Below are 20504 nucleotides of genomic sequence, written 5' to 3'. Positions count from 1 at the left end.
CAGCTGTCGGGAGCTCAGCGCCCCTCGGGCCCGGGGAGGGGGCCGAGCGGGGGGGTCCCGCGGCCCCGGGAGGCGCCGCCGGTGATAAGGGCCCCCCCGCTGCCGTGCGATGGGCTGGCACACGGCCCCAGGGCCGCCCGCCGACGTGGCAAAGGCGGGCTGGCCTCCTGGGGGCGCATCGCCTTCCCGGGGCGGGGAGGGCCGGGGGCGCCCGGGCAAGCCCGCCTGCACCCCGCGGGGATGGACCGGTCCGGTCCCGAGCCGCCCAGGGGGCTTCGGTCTCCGGCCGGCGCCGGAGAGCATTGCGGGATGAGCATCCCCCGGTGGGCGAAACCACGAGGGGGAAAAAAAACCTATGCGGGCCATTGCGCTGTCATCCTCCCCGATCTTCCCAGGCGGGCTGTCGAGGCCTGGCCTTTTCCGATGGAGGCGGCCGCCCAGGAGGTGGGAAGGCTTCTCCCAGATGCGCTGCCGCCGTGCCGGCCAGCCGGGAGCGGGGCAGTAGCCGAGCGCAGACTCTGGCACCGCTGCCAGGCCCGGGTCCTTGCCCCAGCGAGGCGCAGCTCCCCAGGGGAAGGGCCCTGGGGGAAACCTGGACGGGAGGGGTGAAAGTCCGTCCCGCTTCCAGCCACCCCCTCGCCGCCGCTTGTAACTTCCCGCCCCCCCCCCCCTTTTTTTTTTTTTGGTCAATTAATCGGGGAATCGATTTTTTCCCAGCCCAAAGGGACCCTCCACCACCTTCTCCGTCTCAGAGACACGTGGAGCTGACAGATTAATTGTATTGATTTTTAAAAAGACATATTTGGACCAAAATAATTAAATACATAAATAAACTCTCCCCCACCCCTCCCCGAACCTACCCGGAGCTGAAATCTCTCAGTCAACCCAACGTGTTTGTGTAGGTCGAGAAAGCTCCAAAGCAAACACCAACCCGGTATATAAGGGACCCGTGGCCAAAGAGTTTTTAGCAAGGTATAAATAAACATCCCTGAAAAAATAAAATTAAAAAAAATAGCTATTTAGCACTTGTTGGCGCCTGTGCGTTGGGCCGCATATTTTTTTAATTTATTTATTTTATTTTTTTTTTTTAAAAAAAAGATGAGGGTTAAGTATGTCTCTGTGCTTCTGGTTAAGCGCGGAGCGGAGATTTGCTGCGCTGCGCGCCTGCCCCGCCCCTGCATGCGGGAGGCTCCGTTAACAAGTTGCTCTTTCAGCCGCCGGGCTCCCGGGAAGGGTCGAGACGGGGCGGGGGGCCGGTGGGTTCCGCGTCCGTGGGGCTGACGCCGTGTCTCTGCCGCCGCCGCCCAGGTCCAGGCGCAGCTGCAGCTGGAGGGCGTGGCCCACGCGCACCCGCACCTGCACCCGCACCTGGCGGCCCACGCGCCCTACCTGATGTTCCCGCCGCCGCCCTTCGGGCTGCCCATCGCCTCCCTGGCGGAGTCCGCCTCCGCCGCCGCCGTGGTGGCCGCCGCCGCCAAGAGCAACAGCAAGAACTCCAGCATCGCCGACCTGCGGCTGAAGGCCCGGAAGCACGCCGAGGCCCTGGGGCTCTGACACGCTTCAGCCGAGCCCCCCCACCCCGCCCCGGGTGCCCGCGGCGGGCGTGTGTGTGACCCGCACGGACCGCTGCTCTGCCCCCCTACTCCTCCTCCTCCTCCCCGGCCGCAGGGCAAGCAGCGGGAGCTCCGGGCAGCCCTGCTGCCTTCTCCCGTTCTTGTCTTTTTTTTTTCTTTTTTTTTTTTTTTTTATTTTTATGATTTTTTCCCCCCTTTCCAAGGTCTGCGAGCGATCGGCGGCAGCCTCTTCCCGCCGCTTTTCCTCGCCCTCTCGCCCCCCAGAGACTTGGCGGCCGGGGGAGCCGGGCGAAGAGGGAGGCCCGGGAGGCCCCGGCGGCCGTTGGAGGCCGTTGGCGGCCGTTGGTGCGGTGTGGCACGGTGGGGACTCTCCGCCCGCCGCGGGGCGAAGGCGCCCGGCTCGCGCCTCGGGCACGGGCACACGCACATGTACACACACACACACACACGCGCGCGCGCAGCGAACACGTACCCACGAGAGACTCTGCGGAGGATAAAGTAGGTGGGAGGAGAGAGAAAGGAGAGTTTAAAAAAAAACCCAACAAACCACCACAAAAACCACCCATAAAAAAGGCAAAAAAAAAAAAAAAAAGAAAGGAAACGATCTCTAAATTATGTTAATCTGTGAACATTGGGGACACTTTGGATTTTTGACCCTGGCAAAAGTGATCACTCCAGCATAACGTCATCTGCTGCTGTCAGTTTTGCTACCTTGTGCATGTGTCTAACTAAACACGTTTTGAAGATCAGAAATATATTAGAACGAAACTAAACAAAACAAATAGTAATAATAATAAATAATAAATCCTTGGGGCTGGTCTCCATTAAAGATGACATTTCTTTGTTGCCAACAGTATTATTTCACTGCCATGAATCTCTTCCATCACTGAGGAGCTGCTGCTGCAGAACTGGTTTGAATTTAAATGTGGAATTTCAGATCTGAGGCAAGGCAGTTTTTTTCCCCCCTTTTCTTTCCTAAAAAAGAAAAAAAAAAGCAGCAATAACAAAAAATGTGTGTCTCAAATGGCTATGTCCTTCGAAAGGAGAAAAAGAGAGAGACTAGAATTTACTAATCGTTAGTGATAACTTGAAAGATGGGAACAATAAGAAATGCACCTGTTTTGCCAGAATCACCTGAACTCAATGAGATGTGTTGTGCCATAGAAACAGGTCAATTTTTCTGATTTTTTTTTTTTTTCCTTCCAAATGTCTGGATCTTTGAATCAAAATCTCGCTGTTTTACACGATGTAGAAAGAATGACTTATACAACAAAGATGGACATATGGTTTTAAGGCATAATACTGATGCAGCATTAATTTTAGTGAAATGCAATTAAGTGCAGTAAAGTGCAATACTGTAAATATTATAGATTAAAAAATAGCCGTACTTATTCTGTTAATAACCGATTCTGCAAGAACCATAACTTAAGTCCTTTATGCTCAGACTGGTGCATTGCAGCTCCTTGCCAAAATGACAGTCCGAGTCTTCTATGAATGGATAAAGTTATATGTATCACATATGGGAAAAGGTAGATGCCATGATTTCTAGTCGAGTTAATGTGCCATATTTCTGGGAAGTAAGCTGAAAACTCTGTATGACACTTTCACAATCATTTTAAGTAAAAAACCCCAACCAAACAAAAAAACCAACCCACAGAAGTGTTTTGTAGAGGTGGACAAGATCAATATTTGGCCACTTTAATTTTTGCCTGTGACTTAGACACCAAGTCTTAAGCTAATGCTTAAGCAAAGTAACTCGTGTAAATGCAGAAAGGATGGGGAGTAGGGAAATCTTTCAAATTATGTTACTAAAATGTCTGGGTTTACTGACCCCTCCATTTTTACTTTTTATGCTATCCACTTCTAATTTTTTTTTTTATTATTATTATTATTATTTTTGGTGGGGAGGACAGAGGAAGGTACAAATATTGGTCTTGTCTACATCTAGCAAAATAACTATTTTTTGCCTTTGTTACCAGGGCCTGTGTTCATGGAAGGTTATCCTCTCAATAGTACCATTATTAAGCCTGCTTTTTATGTCTTGTTTAGCAATCCATTACTAGTTTTGGCTTTTGCTGATGTTTATCAAATCCAAATATTACTGTAGGACAAAAATTCATGCTGTAGATAAAATTTAGACACTTGTCTTCTTTTTTGTTTCTCCTTTAAGTTTTGATATTTTCTAGCAAGCAAAATTTCTGGAATGTCAAAGTTGTGCCATTTCCCTTCTATTTATTACATGAGAAGTAGTTATATTTTAGATTCGCTAGAGCTGATAAATGTTACCTGCCTTTTCTACCTCTCTGTGAAAGCCCAGTACCTTTTTAAAGCAAGGCCAAAATAATAAGATAGTGTTACTTGTTGCTCAGAAATAAGAGAAAAATCTCAGGCAATTAAAAATTCTTACTGAAACAAAACATTACCTAGAAAGTAAAATGTTATTCATGATGATGTATGAATTTCTGGCTAAAATAAGAAATACCTGGAGTGGTTCCAGCACTTCCAACATGCAGATTCGAAAAATAATAAACATTATTACAGAGATGCTTTAGGCTCTAACAAGTAACCTGTTGTACTGGATACCCACAGCCATCGAAGGAGAATTTGATACACAGTGTTGGAGACCGAAGGCATAGAGCTTTTGATTGAATGGGGACTGCTTGTTATCTGTACCCGTGATCTAATTATTACCCTTTCAAGTCCTCTTTTGAAAGTTTAAGAGAGGCTTATGTGATTTTTTTCAGTCCCGTACTGGGCTACTGGGCTTTCACAAAGGAGTGATTTTCACCCTCAAACAATTCCATAGAACAAGCTCAGTTGAAGCTGTAGGTTTGGGATCTGAATTTTCTTAGACATCTTCTATGTGAGGCTGTGAAGTGCTACTGAACTTAGAGTGTTACAGGATGCATGTACAGTATGCACCCAGCTCATACTGGAAGGAAGAAATTTTCCACCTTTGCTGTTTTACTAGGTACCAACACAGCAAAAAATGCTTGTAGATTTCTCTCAGAAATTTTGCTACACATAGCTTCTGTCTTGTGTTCAAAAAATAGTGGTAACATGCATACAGATCCCTGCTAACATGAAACAAGGCTGGTAGTGTAGCATACATCCTTCCAGGACAAAAAATTCTCACAGTTTCTTCTGATTGCTTTCAATCGATGTCTCAAGGACAGTCTTGCCCTCTACCACAGAAGGGAAGAAGGTGGCAAGATTTATCAGCTGGGTGTTGCTGTGAATCTACCAAGGCGCTTCATGCTGCTCTTGCAGTTCATTTAGCATGAAAGGAAATGAAAAGGTGCACTGCGCAAGGGCTGTAGCTGAAACTGGTTCTGCTTTGCTTATTTCTCGAATGGGTCAACTGCATCAGTGGTGGTATAAGACCTTTGCCTTGTTTTGGATGATGTATGCAGGTGGCCTCCTCTTCTTGTCATCCTGACATCGTTGGGAAGAAATGAGGAGTCCTACCTGGGCTACCATGTACTGGACTGTACTTTTTGCTAAGCTTAAGTCACTGTGGCTCCATTCACCATGTGGAACTCCAGTGATCCATACAAGTTGAGAATCTGGACCAAAGCATCTACTCCATCTCTGTTAATGTGTGGTCGTCATCTTTTTTTTTTTTTTCTTTAATTTCTTTAATTATTTTTCTTGAGGATGTTGGAGATTGAAGATAAGATAGTCAAGATCCTGAGGTGCTTATTAAAGTTTAAAAGTATTGTAATTGTTTTAGATTCTCAGGCATGCCAAGCCTCATTTACTGTCCACCATCATTCAGCCTGATCTTTGTGTAATCTTTCATTTGAGAAGTGTGAAATTTCCAATATCATCAGAACAGTGGCTGCTGAGCAGAATTCCCTTGGAGGAGGCCTTCATTTAGTGTATGTGGATTGCTAAAGAATCTTCCTCAAAAGTTTGGTCTGGTATTTAAAAAATAACTTGAATGAATGCCAAATGAATAATGCTGTTTTTATAAACAAGTCTATAAAAAAAAGGCTTTATGCATTACGTGCGCCCCTTTATAATGGAAAAAATAGTCTCTGATTTTTTTTTGAACTTTCAAATAAGCTTAAATATTTCATCCACTTGTATCAAAATAGCAAGCTGACTCCATAGTTCATTTTTATTGACTTGGAAATGTGTGAAAAAAATTATACTGGAAATTTTTTTGCTTAGTAGGGTCATATAGATGTAGTGACATTTTGGTTAATATCATAATACTTAGCACTTATATAATGTTTATTTGCAAAGCACTGTATAAATGTTTATTATTTAATCCTCACCCATTATGAAGTAGGTAAGAATTATTATCCCCATTTTTATAGAAATTAAGGCATATAAATCAAGGGCCAGGTTCCATCACCCATTGTCAGCACTGAGTATTATTGCTTTTGTTTTTGTCATATAGCAGCAACCCCCAGATCATAATCTGATGTGAACTTTATGGTGCTAGACACCTTTCAAAACTGTAAGTAGCAGAGGTCCTGCTCCAAGAAATTTAAACTCTGTACCTGACTTCAGCAAAAGTCTTAAAGGGAACATTGAACATGATTTGGAGTGGCAGAACGTGTCTGTGAGCTATTTCCACAAAACATGAATTACTGCCCGTTTCTCTGACTCCATATGTCAGTGGGAGTTTCGTTTATGTCTCAGTGGGGCCGAGTTGCGGCGGTGCTAAGGTGAGAACCAAAAATCTGAGTTCCCAAAGCATGCACAAATTGCTAGAAAACCTTGATTTCCAACTTCCCCTACTATAAATTTTTCACACAGACCAAGTGTGCTGATGTCAATTCTTTGCATGCTTTATCTGATATGTCTTTTAGTCCTATGTTTGCCTATAAAATAATAATAAGACATGATTTTGAATTGACATAACATTGACACATTGGGACTGTTGACTCAAATACAATAGACGTAGTCCTACAGAAATCCAGATCCCTAAGGCAAACCCAGGTTATGAATTTTTTTTTTTGGTGACGAAAAATACGCATGTTTTCTGCTCTTTTAAATGTGCTAGGCAAAATAAATTGTTTCTTTTTTAAGGATATAATTTTAGGTTTTGGAGACATTATTACTTTGGAGGTGGCAGGCTTTTTCCCCCTTCAGTTTGAGGAAAATGTTCAAAGTATAGGAAAAATAGGTTACACATCTTTCTTAGAAATGTGTTTATTTTTATAATATCTAATATCTAATGATCCAGGTGGTGTCCTTGTAATTGCTAATTGTACTCAACTCTATAAAGTGCGCACGACCAATATGGTTGGATATTTGTTGTGTTCCTGGTTGAAAAGGGTGATTGAAATGCCCCACTGCTCAGCTGTAAGCAGCTTACTGACCCCAGTATGTTGGTTTTTTCCCCTGATTTGACAGAATTCCCGTGGCTAACAAGTTTCCAAACAGCTGTGGCTGACATGGCAAGGGCTTCTCATTTGGTAACTTCAAAATCTCTACTGGTTGCAGTAAGATGTGGTAGGGCTGGAGAAGGCCTAGTATTGCTGGGAAACAAACAAAAAAGAAATGCAATGTGCTACGGAGTGTGATCTCCTCTCCCTAAGAGAAGAATAGAGCCTTCTGCTTTATGACTCTTTTTTTTTTTTTTTTGTAAAATTGCATCTCTAAACCACATCTTTAAAAGGTGCAACATGGGTTCCATCAATGTAACCCAGTAGTTAATATTATATTGGTTACTTTTGTTGGCCTTTCTAGCCAGGTCAGTGGAAGGCCATAGGCTTCGGTGTTTGAGGCATTCTTCAAAAGGGGTGTGATACCAGATATCCCTCAAATTTTGTTTGTCTGTTAGACACATTTGATGCTAACAGTTGGTGCCTAATTTTAGTAAATCAGCCTAGAAACTTGCTGATTTCCAACAAATAATTGCAACTTCATGCAGTTCATACACCTTATATTGAAAATTGATATTTAACTAAAATCAGTTGAAGAATGTAGAAAATATCAGATTTTGAAGCTGAAGATATTTATTGAAAGGCAATACTTTCATGAATCTAGGCTTATGGTATGTATTAATTACATCAAAGACAGGCAAATATCTCTGTTTTTTGTATTAATGTATGTGGATGTTTTATTTATTTTTTTGTTTGAAAATTTCTAAATGTGTATTATTTTAATTATGTTGAGTGTAAATTTGACAATGCTTTGCATTTATTTTTATATTTTTTAAACCTGTTGCTTTTGCAAAACTATGAGCAGCCAGTATGATTTGCAGTACCATTGCATTGTTTTGGTTATGTACACATAGTGTGTCTGAGTTTACAGACATTTCAGGGATTGCTAAAATGAAAAAAAAAAAAAATCTCCAAAACCAACTCATCTTACAAGTTTATACCCCTTTGTTATTGTGGAAGAGAAAAACAAAGAAGCAAACAACTTTTTTTTTTTTTTTAGGTTTTGGTTATGCCAGCATGCTCCTACATGAATTCACCAGACATGTTGAGTTCCAGTTTCAGAGTGTATTATGTTGAATCACATGATATGAATGTACATCTTGTAAAAGTGAGATATGAATAAACTTATAAATATTTGTAATCATGTGTTAACGGATACCCAAAATAACTACTGCCAAGGGGACTATTAATAATAAGGCATTTCCCCCTGTTAAAACAGAGCTTTTTCCTCTGTGTTTAATGCTTTTTCTTTTTAAGCACCTTACTCACTTTGTCCTTGCAAAGAATGAACACAATGCATCTTTCTTTGTAGTCATTCTACTTTCAGAGCTCTCACTGGCTTCTGTGCAAGTTTTACAAAGCAAGTTATAGCTTAATGATGACTAATCAGAAGCTACTTCTGCATCCCATCTACCAGTATGATTTTTTTGGTTTGGTATCCTATTTTTTTAAAAAGGATTGATAATTTTTCCTTAGTGTCAGGAGGAATAAAGGAGTCTTCATAGTGGACCCTTCTAAGGATTGTATTTGATGGCTCTGATCTGTTGTCTGTTCAAATCACTAGGAGAGGCACTAGATCAGGCTCTTGTTTTTCAGGTGATAAAGGAGGTTTTTCCACATCCCTGCTTGTCAGTATGTTGGATGTAAATTTCTCCTGTAGTTTTATTCTTTCTAGTTGTAATCCAGCATTCTGATGTTGAAAAGGATACTCAGGGAATCCTCTTGTTCCCGCACACTGTGTTGTTTCATCAACAGCGCCAAAGCGAACTGGGTTAGTGGAAACTCCGTTAGGTTACAGTCTGTGGATCACATTCTAAACTTCTGAACTAGTCACAAGAGTTGGGTTAGACTTGTCTTATTGGAAAGCCAGTTTGTCTGACACATATGTTGCATTTAAACTTCAAGAGGAGTAGTTCCATATCCCAGCCCTTCCCCCAAATCTTCCCGGCGTGTCTTTATTTGTTCTTGTCTGCAGCCGGCTGTATAAGTCGAAGTCAGAACCTGTACGCAGCAGCTTTTCTAACCTTGCGTTTTCTGCAAGTATTTGTGTCTACTGGAGCTCTGACCTGGAACATAGCTGGAAAGCAGTTGGTACAACATCCCCACATCATGATTACTGTTTCTGTCTAAGCCAACACCACAAACTGACATCCTGTTTTTCCTGTCATTAACTATGTAAGAGACAGGCTATTGTAAGAAAATTAATCCTTTCTTTCTGTCTCTTAAAGATGCATGGACAGTGAATGGTTGTCAGTAGCATGTACTGTAAGAGCAATCAGAAAAAATACAAAGTGATAACAGCATGTGCTGAAAGATCAGCTTCACAAGAAGCCTGTCTAATAGCAATCTATAAATACGTATGTTTTAACACTCTTATTTTTTGTCTATTCATATTCAGTTCAGATGTTGAAAAGAGAGATAAGCTCTTTTGTCAATTTGGTTGTTAGGAAGAGATTCCCCCCCACCCCCTTCATTTTTGTTAATTAACATGTTTTTCCAATAGCTACTTTTTCTATTGCTTTCTGAAATCACTGACAGTTCTGAGGGAGGTTTCCTCTCTCTTGTCTTTGGGTATATTTTTCTTCTTCTTTGCATGAAAATTTATTTTTAATTCAAAAAATTATACTTTGACCCTATTGCCATCAGCATTTTTGGCTACTGTCTCTAGTTCTCTCTTTAGGATCTGAATTGAATTGGATAAGAATAAACACAGTAACAAAATAAATTCCTTATGAATTGTCAGGAAAATTTTCCTTTCTTTCTTGAGTAGCTTCTCTCCTAGACTATTATTTTTTAGCCTACAAACATCTGAAAAGAAAATTATGAGGAGCTACACAGGAAACAGGACTGAGTATCTGCTGGCATGAATACCCGTGAACTGTGGAAATTTTACCAATATGTGTGGTTCAGTCCTATATTGTTTGCATATCCAAAACCCCAGTTAAAGTTAGAGAGAAATCTGTTTACTCAAGTCTACAGGAGCAACCACAGAAAGACAGATCTATGTTCAAGGACTGCTTGTAAATGACTGGAGATTGGACAACAGAACAAAACAAAATGTATGTAATTTCATTTCCCTAAATCAAATACTCAGACTTCATTATCAATATGACCAAAGGTAATGATCATAGTCTCACATTTAATTGCTGGTGTATAATTGCTACCAAGATGCTATAAAAATACAGGGTCAGAAAACTGGATCCAAAAAAGTGTCTTAATGCCTCACTCTAAAGTTAGACTTCAGAGGAATTTAAACACTTAGTTCCAAAACCTGAACACAGGACTCTTGACTGCTTCTCAAACTCTACTGAAGCCTGAGGGCTGCAGGTCCTCTAGTTCCACACATTGAATTTCTCCATGAACCTCATGTTCTACTTTTGTGTGTGCCTGGCACCTGACAGATCTCTGTGTCTGGGAGGCTTGCTCCCTATTTAGCCTGATTGAGTTACAGAAACTAGGCATCTGTTTCATCTTGCTTAACTTCAGATGTTTACAATTCAGACATCTACATCAGAACTTGTCAGTGTAAGCAAGCAGACAATTTTAGTAAATAGACCTCCGGTGTGCATATTAAGGGTCTGCCTTAGAAGCAGACTAACTCAGATGTAGCCGCCTTCTCTGTAGACATCTCTCTTTGGACAGGCATGTCCAATTCCATGGCAGGTGTCTCTCACATACTCACTCCGTGTCCTCCACTGCACAAATGACAGCGGTTCCGCCACTTTGTTTTCTTTTTCAGAGGAGATTTCCTTTTGCACAATGAATCAGTGGCTAGTAGATTCACACAGGACTCTACAGTCTGGCTTTTCCTGGCTTCTTCATCTGAATAGATGGGGTAGCTGAAAACGTAGAGCTCTTGGTCCTGGAGAAGTACTTTACATGGATCTCTTGGGAATGAGTTGACTGTAGCTGATGTCACTCTGATGGCATAGCAGGCAAATGACCTTTCTGTTATGACTTCTATTCTAACTGGTTTCCTACTGTGTTTTCTGATACTATAGTAAGCTGAAGTGCAAATTGTTTTTCTACAGATTCTTGGGGAAAAGAATCATCTTATCATTTTCCTTAGGTGGGGCTCAATATGGTAATATTTGAGTATTTTCTAAATATATCAGCTTTGCACAGCAAAGTTCCTAGATTTCATGAAGTTTCCAATTTTCCTCTATTTCTGGTTGCAAAAAGACCTCTTGAGAGGAGGGTTATAGATGTACATATACGTATAAACATTAATAAACAAATACCTCAAAGGTTGACAGTATTTATATTGCCACATACATAGCCTTAGGGTCTTTAACGAAGCAATGTCATATGGTTCCATCTTACATCATGTACATTCTTACCACAAGACTCAGTTGCTGCATGAGGTAAACGCTGTTCAAGGAATGAATCGGGACTGTGAAGAGAATGAAGCTGTTTTCTAGGAGTATTCTTTATTTGCATGAGATACCAGTAGGTGTCTGTATGTAGGCAATGAGGGAAAACATTGCAAAAAAAATGTAAATTTGGCTTTGTCATTAGCACAGCTAACGATCACGTAGGAGAAGTAGATCTAGCCTGCTACAGACTTTCTAGCTGATACATTGTAGGTAGTAAGACATTTCCAGGATATCACTGAATGTGTGCTTTCTGTTTTCTGGGGGTTAAAGTCACAAGACTGGCAGTCTGATGTGCAGAAATGCTCAGTGTTGACTGTTACAACACAAGCTATGTAGGTTTGGGACTTTGAGGAAGCGGGCAGCATTATGTAGCCATGTAGATTCATGCAATATACCATTGACTTCTTGTCTCACATTAGGCAGGTCATTGTGTCTTTTTGTTTCAGTCTATAAAATGGGTTTAATGACACTCTCCTAATGTGTACATAGGAATGACACATTCAGTCTAGGGGGATTGTGACCATAAATTCATTAATTTTTATAGTACACTGATATACTAGATTTGCAAGCATCAGCACAAAACCCATGAGGCAACAAGTAACTCTGTATTCAATGCAATGTTCAGAGGATGTGCAGTAAATAAAGCATGAAGATAAAGAGAAATATTGAGCAGCTGCTGTATTCACTGAACACTGTGCACTGAATAAAGCTGGGGTCCTGTGGAAAAAAAAAAAAAGACATTGTATAATTAAAGAATGTTAAAGAATGTATCATAACGTGTATACACATGGGAGTAGAATTCAATTGCACAGTAAATGCCATTAATGGCACTTCCTGACTTTTGGGTGTTTAATGAATTGATGAACGCTTATTTTTTTCAGCTTTAAGAATCTTTTCCTTCAACATTTACCTATGCAGTTGTCTATAGTTATCCTTTTTCGAACTAAAAATAAAAAGCCAGATTGCATACACTGTAGAAACATTAGGACTGGGACACTGGACTCTCTGCTGAAGTCTAGAGATCACTTGATCCACAAAAGAGCCTATGCTAATAGGAAGAGAATGACGATTATTGTGTCTTAAGCTTACATAACACTTGAGCAAATGAGCCTTCTGAAGGTGTGCAGACCTTACTGACACAAAACATACAGGAGACACTATTTTATGGGCATTGGAGCCCTCTGATGTGAGGGATGGTTGAGGGACTAGGGTTTAGGGCCTCTTCTGATTAGAGATCACTGAGAGGTAGGCTCTTAGCTCACATAAGCTTTTGGTGCAGTATGAGTCTCTGCTTAATAGTAAAGGATATGAAAGGCTCACAAATGTTAACTGTGGCAAACAGAGTGTGCATTCACCTTAGGCCAAATCATATTTTGTCTTGGGAAAAACAGTCCCAGTGCCCTTTTGTATTCATCCCATCCAGATGCATCCCAGTGCACCCCACACATTGTGAAGTGTTCTCCATCATCACTTGTGATCTAGTGCTGGTGCTGCTGGATATGTAATTGTTCAGAACGTGGAAAGCTCTACGCTGCAAACTGAAACTAAGCTAGCTTGAATCAAGGGGAACAGCTGGGAAATGCAGAAGCTGACCAAATCTGAAGTGATTTCATTAGGAGATGCACAAGCTCTAACCTGGCATTAGAGATGAATGAATGTTTTATCACTGGTTGACAAATGAGGTCTTTCTTCAAGGGCTAATTTAATTTAGTTTATACCATGTTTGCCAAGGACTATGAACATGTATATGGATATTTGTGGATGAAATGACTTTTCTGTGTATCTGAGCCCTAGGACTATTGATCATGACAAAAAGTTTGCAGGAGGTGCCAGCCATTATTAATATAGAGGGATTGCTACTGCTTGTCCTGTAGTTATTAACTTTGCTATAAAGGGAAAGCTGTAGTGTTGGTAAAACATTGAGCCACTTTTCAATGTGCTAGAATTAGAATAGAGTCTGTTTTCCTGGGAATGTTTATTTCTGGACCTCATGTACTTTTTCTTTAGCGTTTGAGACTTGCACTGTTACAGAGGCACATAGCTTTTGTTGGCCAGTGATGGGCAGAGATATGTTTGCTGGTATAAATTGATTCCTATGGCTTTGGAAAATCAACCTGGGGTTGCCATGGCCTGAACTAAGGTGTTGTGCTCATAGGAACCCTTCTGCTTATTAGAGAGGCACATGATTCATATATCAGGGCCTTGGAATTGTTTGTCCCTTAACACTTGTTGCTGAAGAATTGGGTAGTTCAGTTAGGAAATGGAGCATGTTTAGGCCTTGAATGGTATTTACTACCTTTTCTTTGAGGAGGGTTCAGAATTTTATTCATGGAGAAGCAGAAGAAAGATTTTTTTTTTACTATGAATACTCTTCTTGAATAGATGATATGCTAGATGATACTGTGACATCTGGAGTCATTTTGATGAACAAGAATAGGGGAGAAGAAGGGAGAAGAAGGAGCTGTTGAGTTCAGATCACCTGTCTCCTTTAAATGTTCAAATTCCAGTTCTTTATCAAAACTATATAGATCTAAAGAACTGAGAAAAACAGGTTCTCAGACCTATTGCTGTAAACGTCTCTTCCTGGGCCTCTTTTACTTTACCTTGGACCCTGTGACTTTTGCTGTTGCAGAAAGGCATAGCTTTTCTTGGCGAGTAATAGTTTCTGTCATATTGTTTTAATTGCTTTAATTTATCTGCTTTCCTAGTTACTCAGTGTTCCTTTATTCCTTTTATCTGGATGCTTACTCCATCCAGTCTTGCTTGGTAACTGTAATCTATAGTTGTCTTTCTATAAATTAGCTAAAACCAGGTCACATAAATTTTCACAGAGTTTTCTTAAAAGTGATGATAGAGGTCCCTCACTGCCAGATCAATGCTGAATTTTGAAAGACTAACAGCCATACTGTTATCATACACCACAGCACAGCCAGGTCACAAGCTAGTCTCGTCTCAGCCTTTCACTTGGATTGTAACCTGTGGAGTTTATAGAGCCTAGCAAGTAATATCTTCTTGATCTAAGTGTCTTTATGCTTACATGAAGGAAGAGTAATGCTAGCTAGGATCTGTAAACTATCGTAGAGTATCATAATATATTGCAAATCGAGTTACATCTTAGGTTGACTCAGGTGTTGGAGTATCTTGCTGGTAGCAACCATTCTGTTCTAAATAGAGACTGCTTGTTTTCTGGTGATATTGAATGGGTTTGTTTCAGTATTTAAGGCTTTGAGTGGCTCAGGACTTATCTACGTAAAAGTCCACGTCTCTCTTGATGCTTCTATTGGTCAGTAAGGAACGATTACATTGAAGACCTTCCAGTGTATAAAGGAGGCTGCTGTCAAGGTATTCCCTTTGGGATCTACTTCCTGAAGTGGTTCAAAATAGTTCCAATCCTTTGTCCCTTAAGGTATGCTGCAAAGCACGTCTGTCTAGTTAGGCTCCCGGGGATTAATATGGCCTACTTTTGCTCTGTGTTGATTATGCTTTGAGGAAGAGTTCTTAAAAAAAAAACCAAACCCAAAAAACAACCAAAAACCCAAATGTTTAAAATATCCACACATCTTTTACAACACCATGAGGGCTGATTACTACTTGCGTATTTCAGTGTGATTCTGCCAAAGGTGCAGGACAACTGCTGATTTATATCCTCTACACTTCTGGCCCTTGTTTTAGATCTGAGTTATAAGCATCTGTTGATATCTTTATCTGTCTCCCTGACCATAGCTGGAAGTGGACCTGGATGAACCTTGTATGATGCTTTGTCTGCTCACTTTTATGTGCATTTGTGGTTTCTTTTCTGGGGTGTCATTTTATTTTGGCCTTTACTCACCTGCTTTGCATGTGTAATAGTTGACAAAGAAGTAAGCTCTGGAAATTTAGTTTCCTCCCTATTGCCAGAAGTATGATATATTTTCTTTGCAACAGTGTGTTTCCTTCAGGACTGCTGTGTGAGGCTACCTTAGCGTGGACATGATAAGATTGACCCCCAAGGACAGCCTCCTAAGTTCCTTTAACTGAGTGTTATTTTTGGGAATTGTATATGAGGCATGTGAATATTATACAAACTCTCTGTGCTGCAGGAGGACAAGGTTAAAAAGGACTGCCCAGTTCATCAAATAAAATTACCCCAAATTTCACCCAGTTGTGGAATAGAAGGTTCTTTTCCAATCCTCCAGAAGGCACAGGGCTAGAACCCAAGAGGTACAACAAGCACACTTTGGGGAACTTGCTTTTTATTTAAACCTTTCCCCATCTCCCACATCTTGTTAGTTAAACTCCTTCTCCTCATGTTTTATACATTGACAGGAGTCCCAGAAAGGTCACTCCTTTAAAGGTTGTATATGTACATGCCATGTTGTGTTTATGAACTTTGAGAATTACCATCTTTCATGTCACTTAAATGTCTGCATTTTGAAGTAAGATAGGGTTTTATCTTTAATAACATTATTATTTAAATGGACTGTTGTACCTACAATACTTATGATTGGAAAAGGTGGCATAGTTTAGCTTTTTGTATGTGGATGTAGAAATGAGAAAGAAATAATGTTTATTTCAGAAACTAACTGTAGCTATGGCAACAGATGCATGCTGTATTTCATCTGGGAAACATAAGCAACCATGTTAGAAAAGAAGAGGTTATTTCAATAATGGCTTTTCAATAATTCATTGCACGAATTTACAAGTCAAGTTAACAAGTACTGCCATAGTCAAACTAATAAGTATTAAGTTAATTTCGATACTCAACAGTGATTATTCCTGCAATTAAATACTCATGTTATGGTTAAAAAACTGCCGGAGAAATATTTCCCAGAAAGCCACTAGCAAAAACAAAGTTTGACATTTCTCAATTTGAAATAGGATGCAAACTTTTTACAGCTGTCTCTGCTACCGTTTTATATCCATTGTGTCGATAGAAGGATAACAAAGATTTCTAACTACATGTCCACAGGCAGAATGGGTTATAGCTGAATATTTATTTAACTAGTACTTAAATGCTTACCTAATTCGTAAACATTTGTGTTAGGGGTATGTGGTTCCTACAGGCACATTAGTGGAGTTTCTAATTTAGATTGTTCCTTGTTAATAATTCAAAATAGTGTCATCTTTCCAAAGCCTTAGGTGTCCCTGGCTGCTGCTTTGCTTGTACCATGTCTATCTGAAGCTGTAAGTCTCCTTACCCTCTTGCAATATCAACTGCTTCCGAAACTGCAGTAAGAGACATGAGAAAGCACTTTATGTCTTTGTTTTTAGTAGTTACAGAGAGCCCAGGCTGCGCGCTAATGATCTCAATAATGACTAATGAGTATAGAAATTTTCAAGCAAGAAGATGTTGAAAGAGACTAAATAGCAGCAGTAAGAGAGAAAGCAAGTCTTTGAACACTAAATCAGACCACCAGCATTAAAACCTGACAGCAGCAGCCTGGAATTTTCAGGTGACATTCACACCCATCCAGAGGATCAGTATAGGATATGTGCACCAATTTATTATTTTAAACATTATTTTAATAGCTGCTAATTTTCAAATTAGCGATTAGAGAGAATTAGGAATTCAAAGGAGGTACAGGTTCTGTACCATCTCACTGTGAAGGGTTAATTTTACCATTAAAGAAGCATGCAAAGAAAAGCATGTGCAAAGCACTTTGGCAGCAATTCCAAAGCTAAATTATTGACTGGCTACTTTCTTTGTACAGGTACATTTTATGACATCTAACCCAAAATTTACATACAAAATCGACCTGCACAGATCTGGGAAGGTTGCACTAGAACTCCTGGTTGACTACTCTAGATTAGTGATCTTTCCTCTTCATCATCCCCTCTGGAAAAGGGAATTCCATTTTATATGCTGGACATGCTCCATGGTGAGCCTGGTGGAATGAGGCTTTTCTTCTTTACATATGTGCCCAGACAGTCTGTAAAGGCCTGAAGGCACTAGGAATGTGATTTCTCACCCTATGAAGGATTACACAAAACCGATCCTTCAAGCACCTTGTCCCCAGTGAGTCTGTTATAATAAAGAGCATTTTCATTCTGAAGAGATTCACCATTGTAGAGGAAGAATTTAATATATTCCGTTTTTCTGAAGACATAATTTTACCTTCTCTTTCACTCCAAAACCCCCGAGCTAAATATTTGTTTATGTTTGTGAACGTGCTATGTTTTACTGTTATGCTGGTAGGCCAGTTTTAGATTTTGTTCAAATGTTTTGTTATGACAGAAAATTGCATTTATATTTTAAATTTACTGTTTCAAAAAATAAACACCACAGACAAAATTTTCCATCCTGACCTACACAGCAGCTCTCAACTCCAATAGTCTGTGCTTCCTGTGTGAGGGGAACTCCCATTGATGTGTGGATCTGAGAGGAGAATTTTGCCCTAAGGGCTCAATTTTGCTCTGAGATTGACATATGCATATCATCAAAAATAGAATAATCTATGCATTTGAGGAGCTATCAGCAGCTCCTGTGCAATGCTGTTGCTCTTGGAGATTTCTGACATCGTACTAAAATGTGTGCTAGGCTGAGAGCTATCCAAGATCTAATGTTTATGCTAACAACTCCTCCCCCCAAATAGATGAGGTTGAAACAAAAGGGTGATCTTTCTTTGTTATTGTAATCATTCATATTATGACATCTTAGCAAATTTAACAGATGCTTTTTCTCTTATATCGCTTCCTTGAGTAGCTCTCATTCTAGGGCCTCTTCAGACATGTACTCAGTCAGGAGCTGTCTGGCTGCGTGTGATTTTTCACAGCCTTTGACATTCTCTGAGAGCTATCTGCAAAATATGGCATTTGTGACTCTTAGAGGAAAGAGTGGGTTATGCTGGTCATAAGAATTATAGTTTCATTGGGAGTGAAGTAGTACTTCAGTGCCTTCTTGTTCCTTGGTGTTCACAAATCTAGAAAAAGTTATCTAAGGAGCAAAAATCATCACCTCTTCTCCTTCTTGCACAGCAAGCCTCTGTGGTCTTTCTTTCCACCTGTTTTACTGCAAGTTTTCCTGCTGGCCTTAATAATATGACCACTTGCCTCCAGTGAGCACATGTTTGGATAGAAATCATCAGTAATTCCCACTGATTTCCACCACCACGTCTGATCCCACCTTTCCTTTCCCATTTGTACTGGTGGTAAAGTTCTGCTCATCTCAGCTACAATTTGTTTCAGGTAACATTAGCCATTTAACAAGCAAATTCTTAGTCCAAAGTAAGGTGTCTGGACACGGGAGGTGGGTGCCATGATCCACTGCTGGATGGGACTGGACTAGGTGAATAGCAGGGGCTCAAGGGGCAATCCTGTGCTTGCTTTCCACCTGTGCCTGTGCCAGCGACAGAGTGCTAGCATGGCAACACCTCTTGAACCACTTGTTAGGTGCATGATGCTCAAAGCTCTAAAGCTGACCACACCTTACCTAAAACAGATCTTTATTACAAGAGAAATTTTAAAAGACTGTCCAAAAGGGCACAAAATTAACTTTCTCTGCATTGTAGTAACAAATATCAGCAGTTAGGAGACAGTGTCATATCACAATAAGCTTTCATTCTGTTTTTTAACTCTGCCTATGCTATGATCTGCCCCCTTGTTGGAACCTGCAGAGAAAAGAGGTTCCTTTTCTTGCTATACAGCAGGAAGAATGGTGGGAAACCCTTTCTCCCCTTTGCTGTGGTACGGAAGGAACCCTTTCTTATTGAAATTGGCAAGAATAACAGAACCTCCTTTTCCTCTGGAGGAGAGCTGTTTCTTCTAGAGGAAGACACTGGAGAGCAGTTCCCAGCACTGCCTACTGGGCTTCCTGCACTCTCCCTACCTCACACTGTTCCTCTAAGGATGTCAAAAGAGCGATTGATTAAAACATCTGTAAAATAAATGGGATGGCTTGTAGCTCCCAGGAACTGTGCTAGTATAAATATTCTGTTAGTTCTTTAACAAAGGTCAAATGACCACAGCTTGGGAAAGCTGCTTTATGTAAACAATAACATACTTCAACCTCGGAGATTGGTTACAGCTTGGAGTGGGATACAGCTTGGCCTCCATATAGGTGTTGACAATGTACGTTTCTATGTTAGCTCAGTGCTCAAAACTCCCACTAAAGGGGATGGAGGTCTAGTTAATTCAGTCAATGGAGTCTAGAGCAGATAATTAGGGACTGACTCATTTACGAAGGGGAGATGTTCTAGGGTACCTGAGACTTCCAAGTGAGGCCATCAGTTTTGATGTAATACATATGAGGGACCTTCTGGAGAGGCAGCTGGCACCTCACAGGATACACTAGAGCATCTGAAATGGCTGCTGATTGAGCCACAGATCTCCCCATTAAGTAGATTGACACCTCAGTCTTTGGAAGCCATCTACATTGTTAACACCTAAGTTTAGGTATCTGAATCTTGAACAAAATCCCCACTCCTGAGTCATTGTGCCGTGACTAATTCCTGGAATTTGGTCATGTTGACTATGACATATGATATGGGATTAGTCAAACAAATTCAGTGGTATTCCTTCTGATTTTGTAATTTATGTTTATCAAAGGCATAGAGACTTTAATAAATACTACAGAAAGCTTATCTTGTGAATATGGATAGCAATTTGTTCTTGTTGGGGTATTTATATTAGTCTGTGTTTTTGGAAAAATTATCTTTTTAAAGGTATGAATATTTGCACTCGCTGCACTAAAGTGATTCCAAACGTCTTGAAAATATCTTTCCAGCTGTTACTCGAATCTGTGTTCAGGGACCTGTTTTCTCACTCCATTACCTGCCTCTCCTCACAACTGTTGCAGTGATTCTTAGTTGCTGCTTGGAGCTACAACATACCTTCTCCACACTATCACTTTTGCTTAAGGTAAACTCGAGCCAGAAAGTACTACTCCAAGCCTTTCAACTTCAAAATGCTTCACAAACATTTAAAACTAATCACAACAATATCCTTCAGTAGGAAATATAACACATTTTACAGGTGGGGAAACCGGGAGAGAGAGAGAGATAAAATAGCATCCTGAGAGAGCACATGAAACCCTCAATCTGCTTCAGGCCACTAAGAGTGCTGCCAGGCAATATGGAAATGTATAAGAGCTATAAAGCAATTTGTAGGGTTCTCAAAATCTGTGACTATCAGAGGCAACTCTTACAGTATGCCCACCGTGGGTATGGTTGGTGATG

At 40.7% G+C, this 20504-nt stretch overlaps 1 protein-coding gene across 2 annotated transcripts in view; it reads left to right on the top strand.

Moving 5' to 3' along the window:
* SHOX (SHOX homeobox) overlaps positions 1–2408 on the top strand; it is a 14609-nt gene extending 12201 nt beyond the window's left edge. For both annotated transcript variants that reach the window (XM_075736974.1, XM_075736967.1), the window contains one exon: positions 1309–2408. In XM_075736974.1, the coding sequence (XP_075593089.1) occupies positions 1309–1554 (246 nt within the window). In that variant the 3' untranslated portion in view covers positions 1555–2408. The remainder of the gene's footprint in view (positions 1–1308) is intronic.
* Positions 2409–20504: the final 18096 nt, after the last annotated feature.

The sequence above is a fragment of the Balearica regulorum genome, chromosome 1, assembly GCF_011004875.1.
Source record: "Balearica regulorum gibbericeps isolate bBalReg1 chromosome 1, bBalReg1.pri, whole genome shotgun sequence".
NCBI lineage: Eukaryota > Metazoa > Chordata > Aves > Gruiformes > Gruidae > Balearica > Balearica regulorum.
Note: the sequence above shows the minus strand (reverse complement) of the source record. Positions and strands in the feature narration are given on the sequence as shown.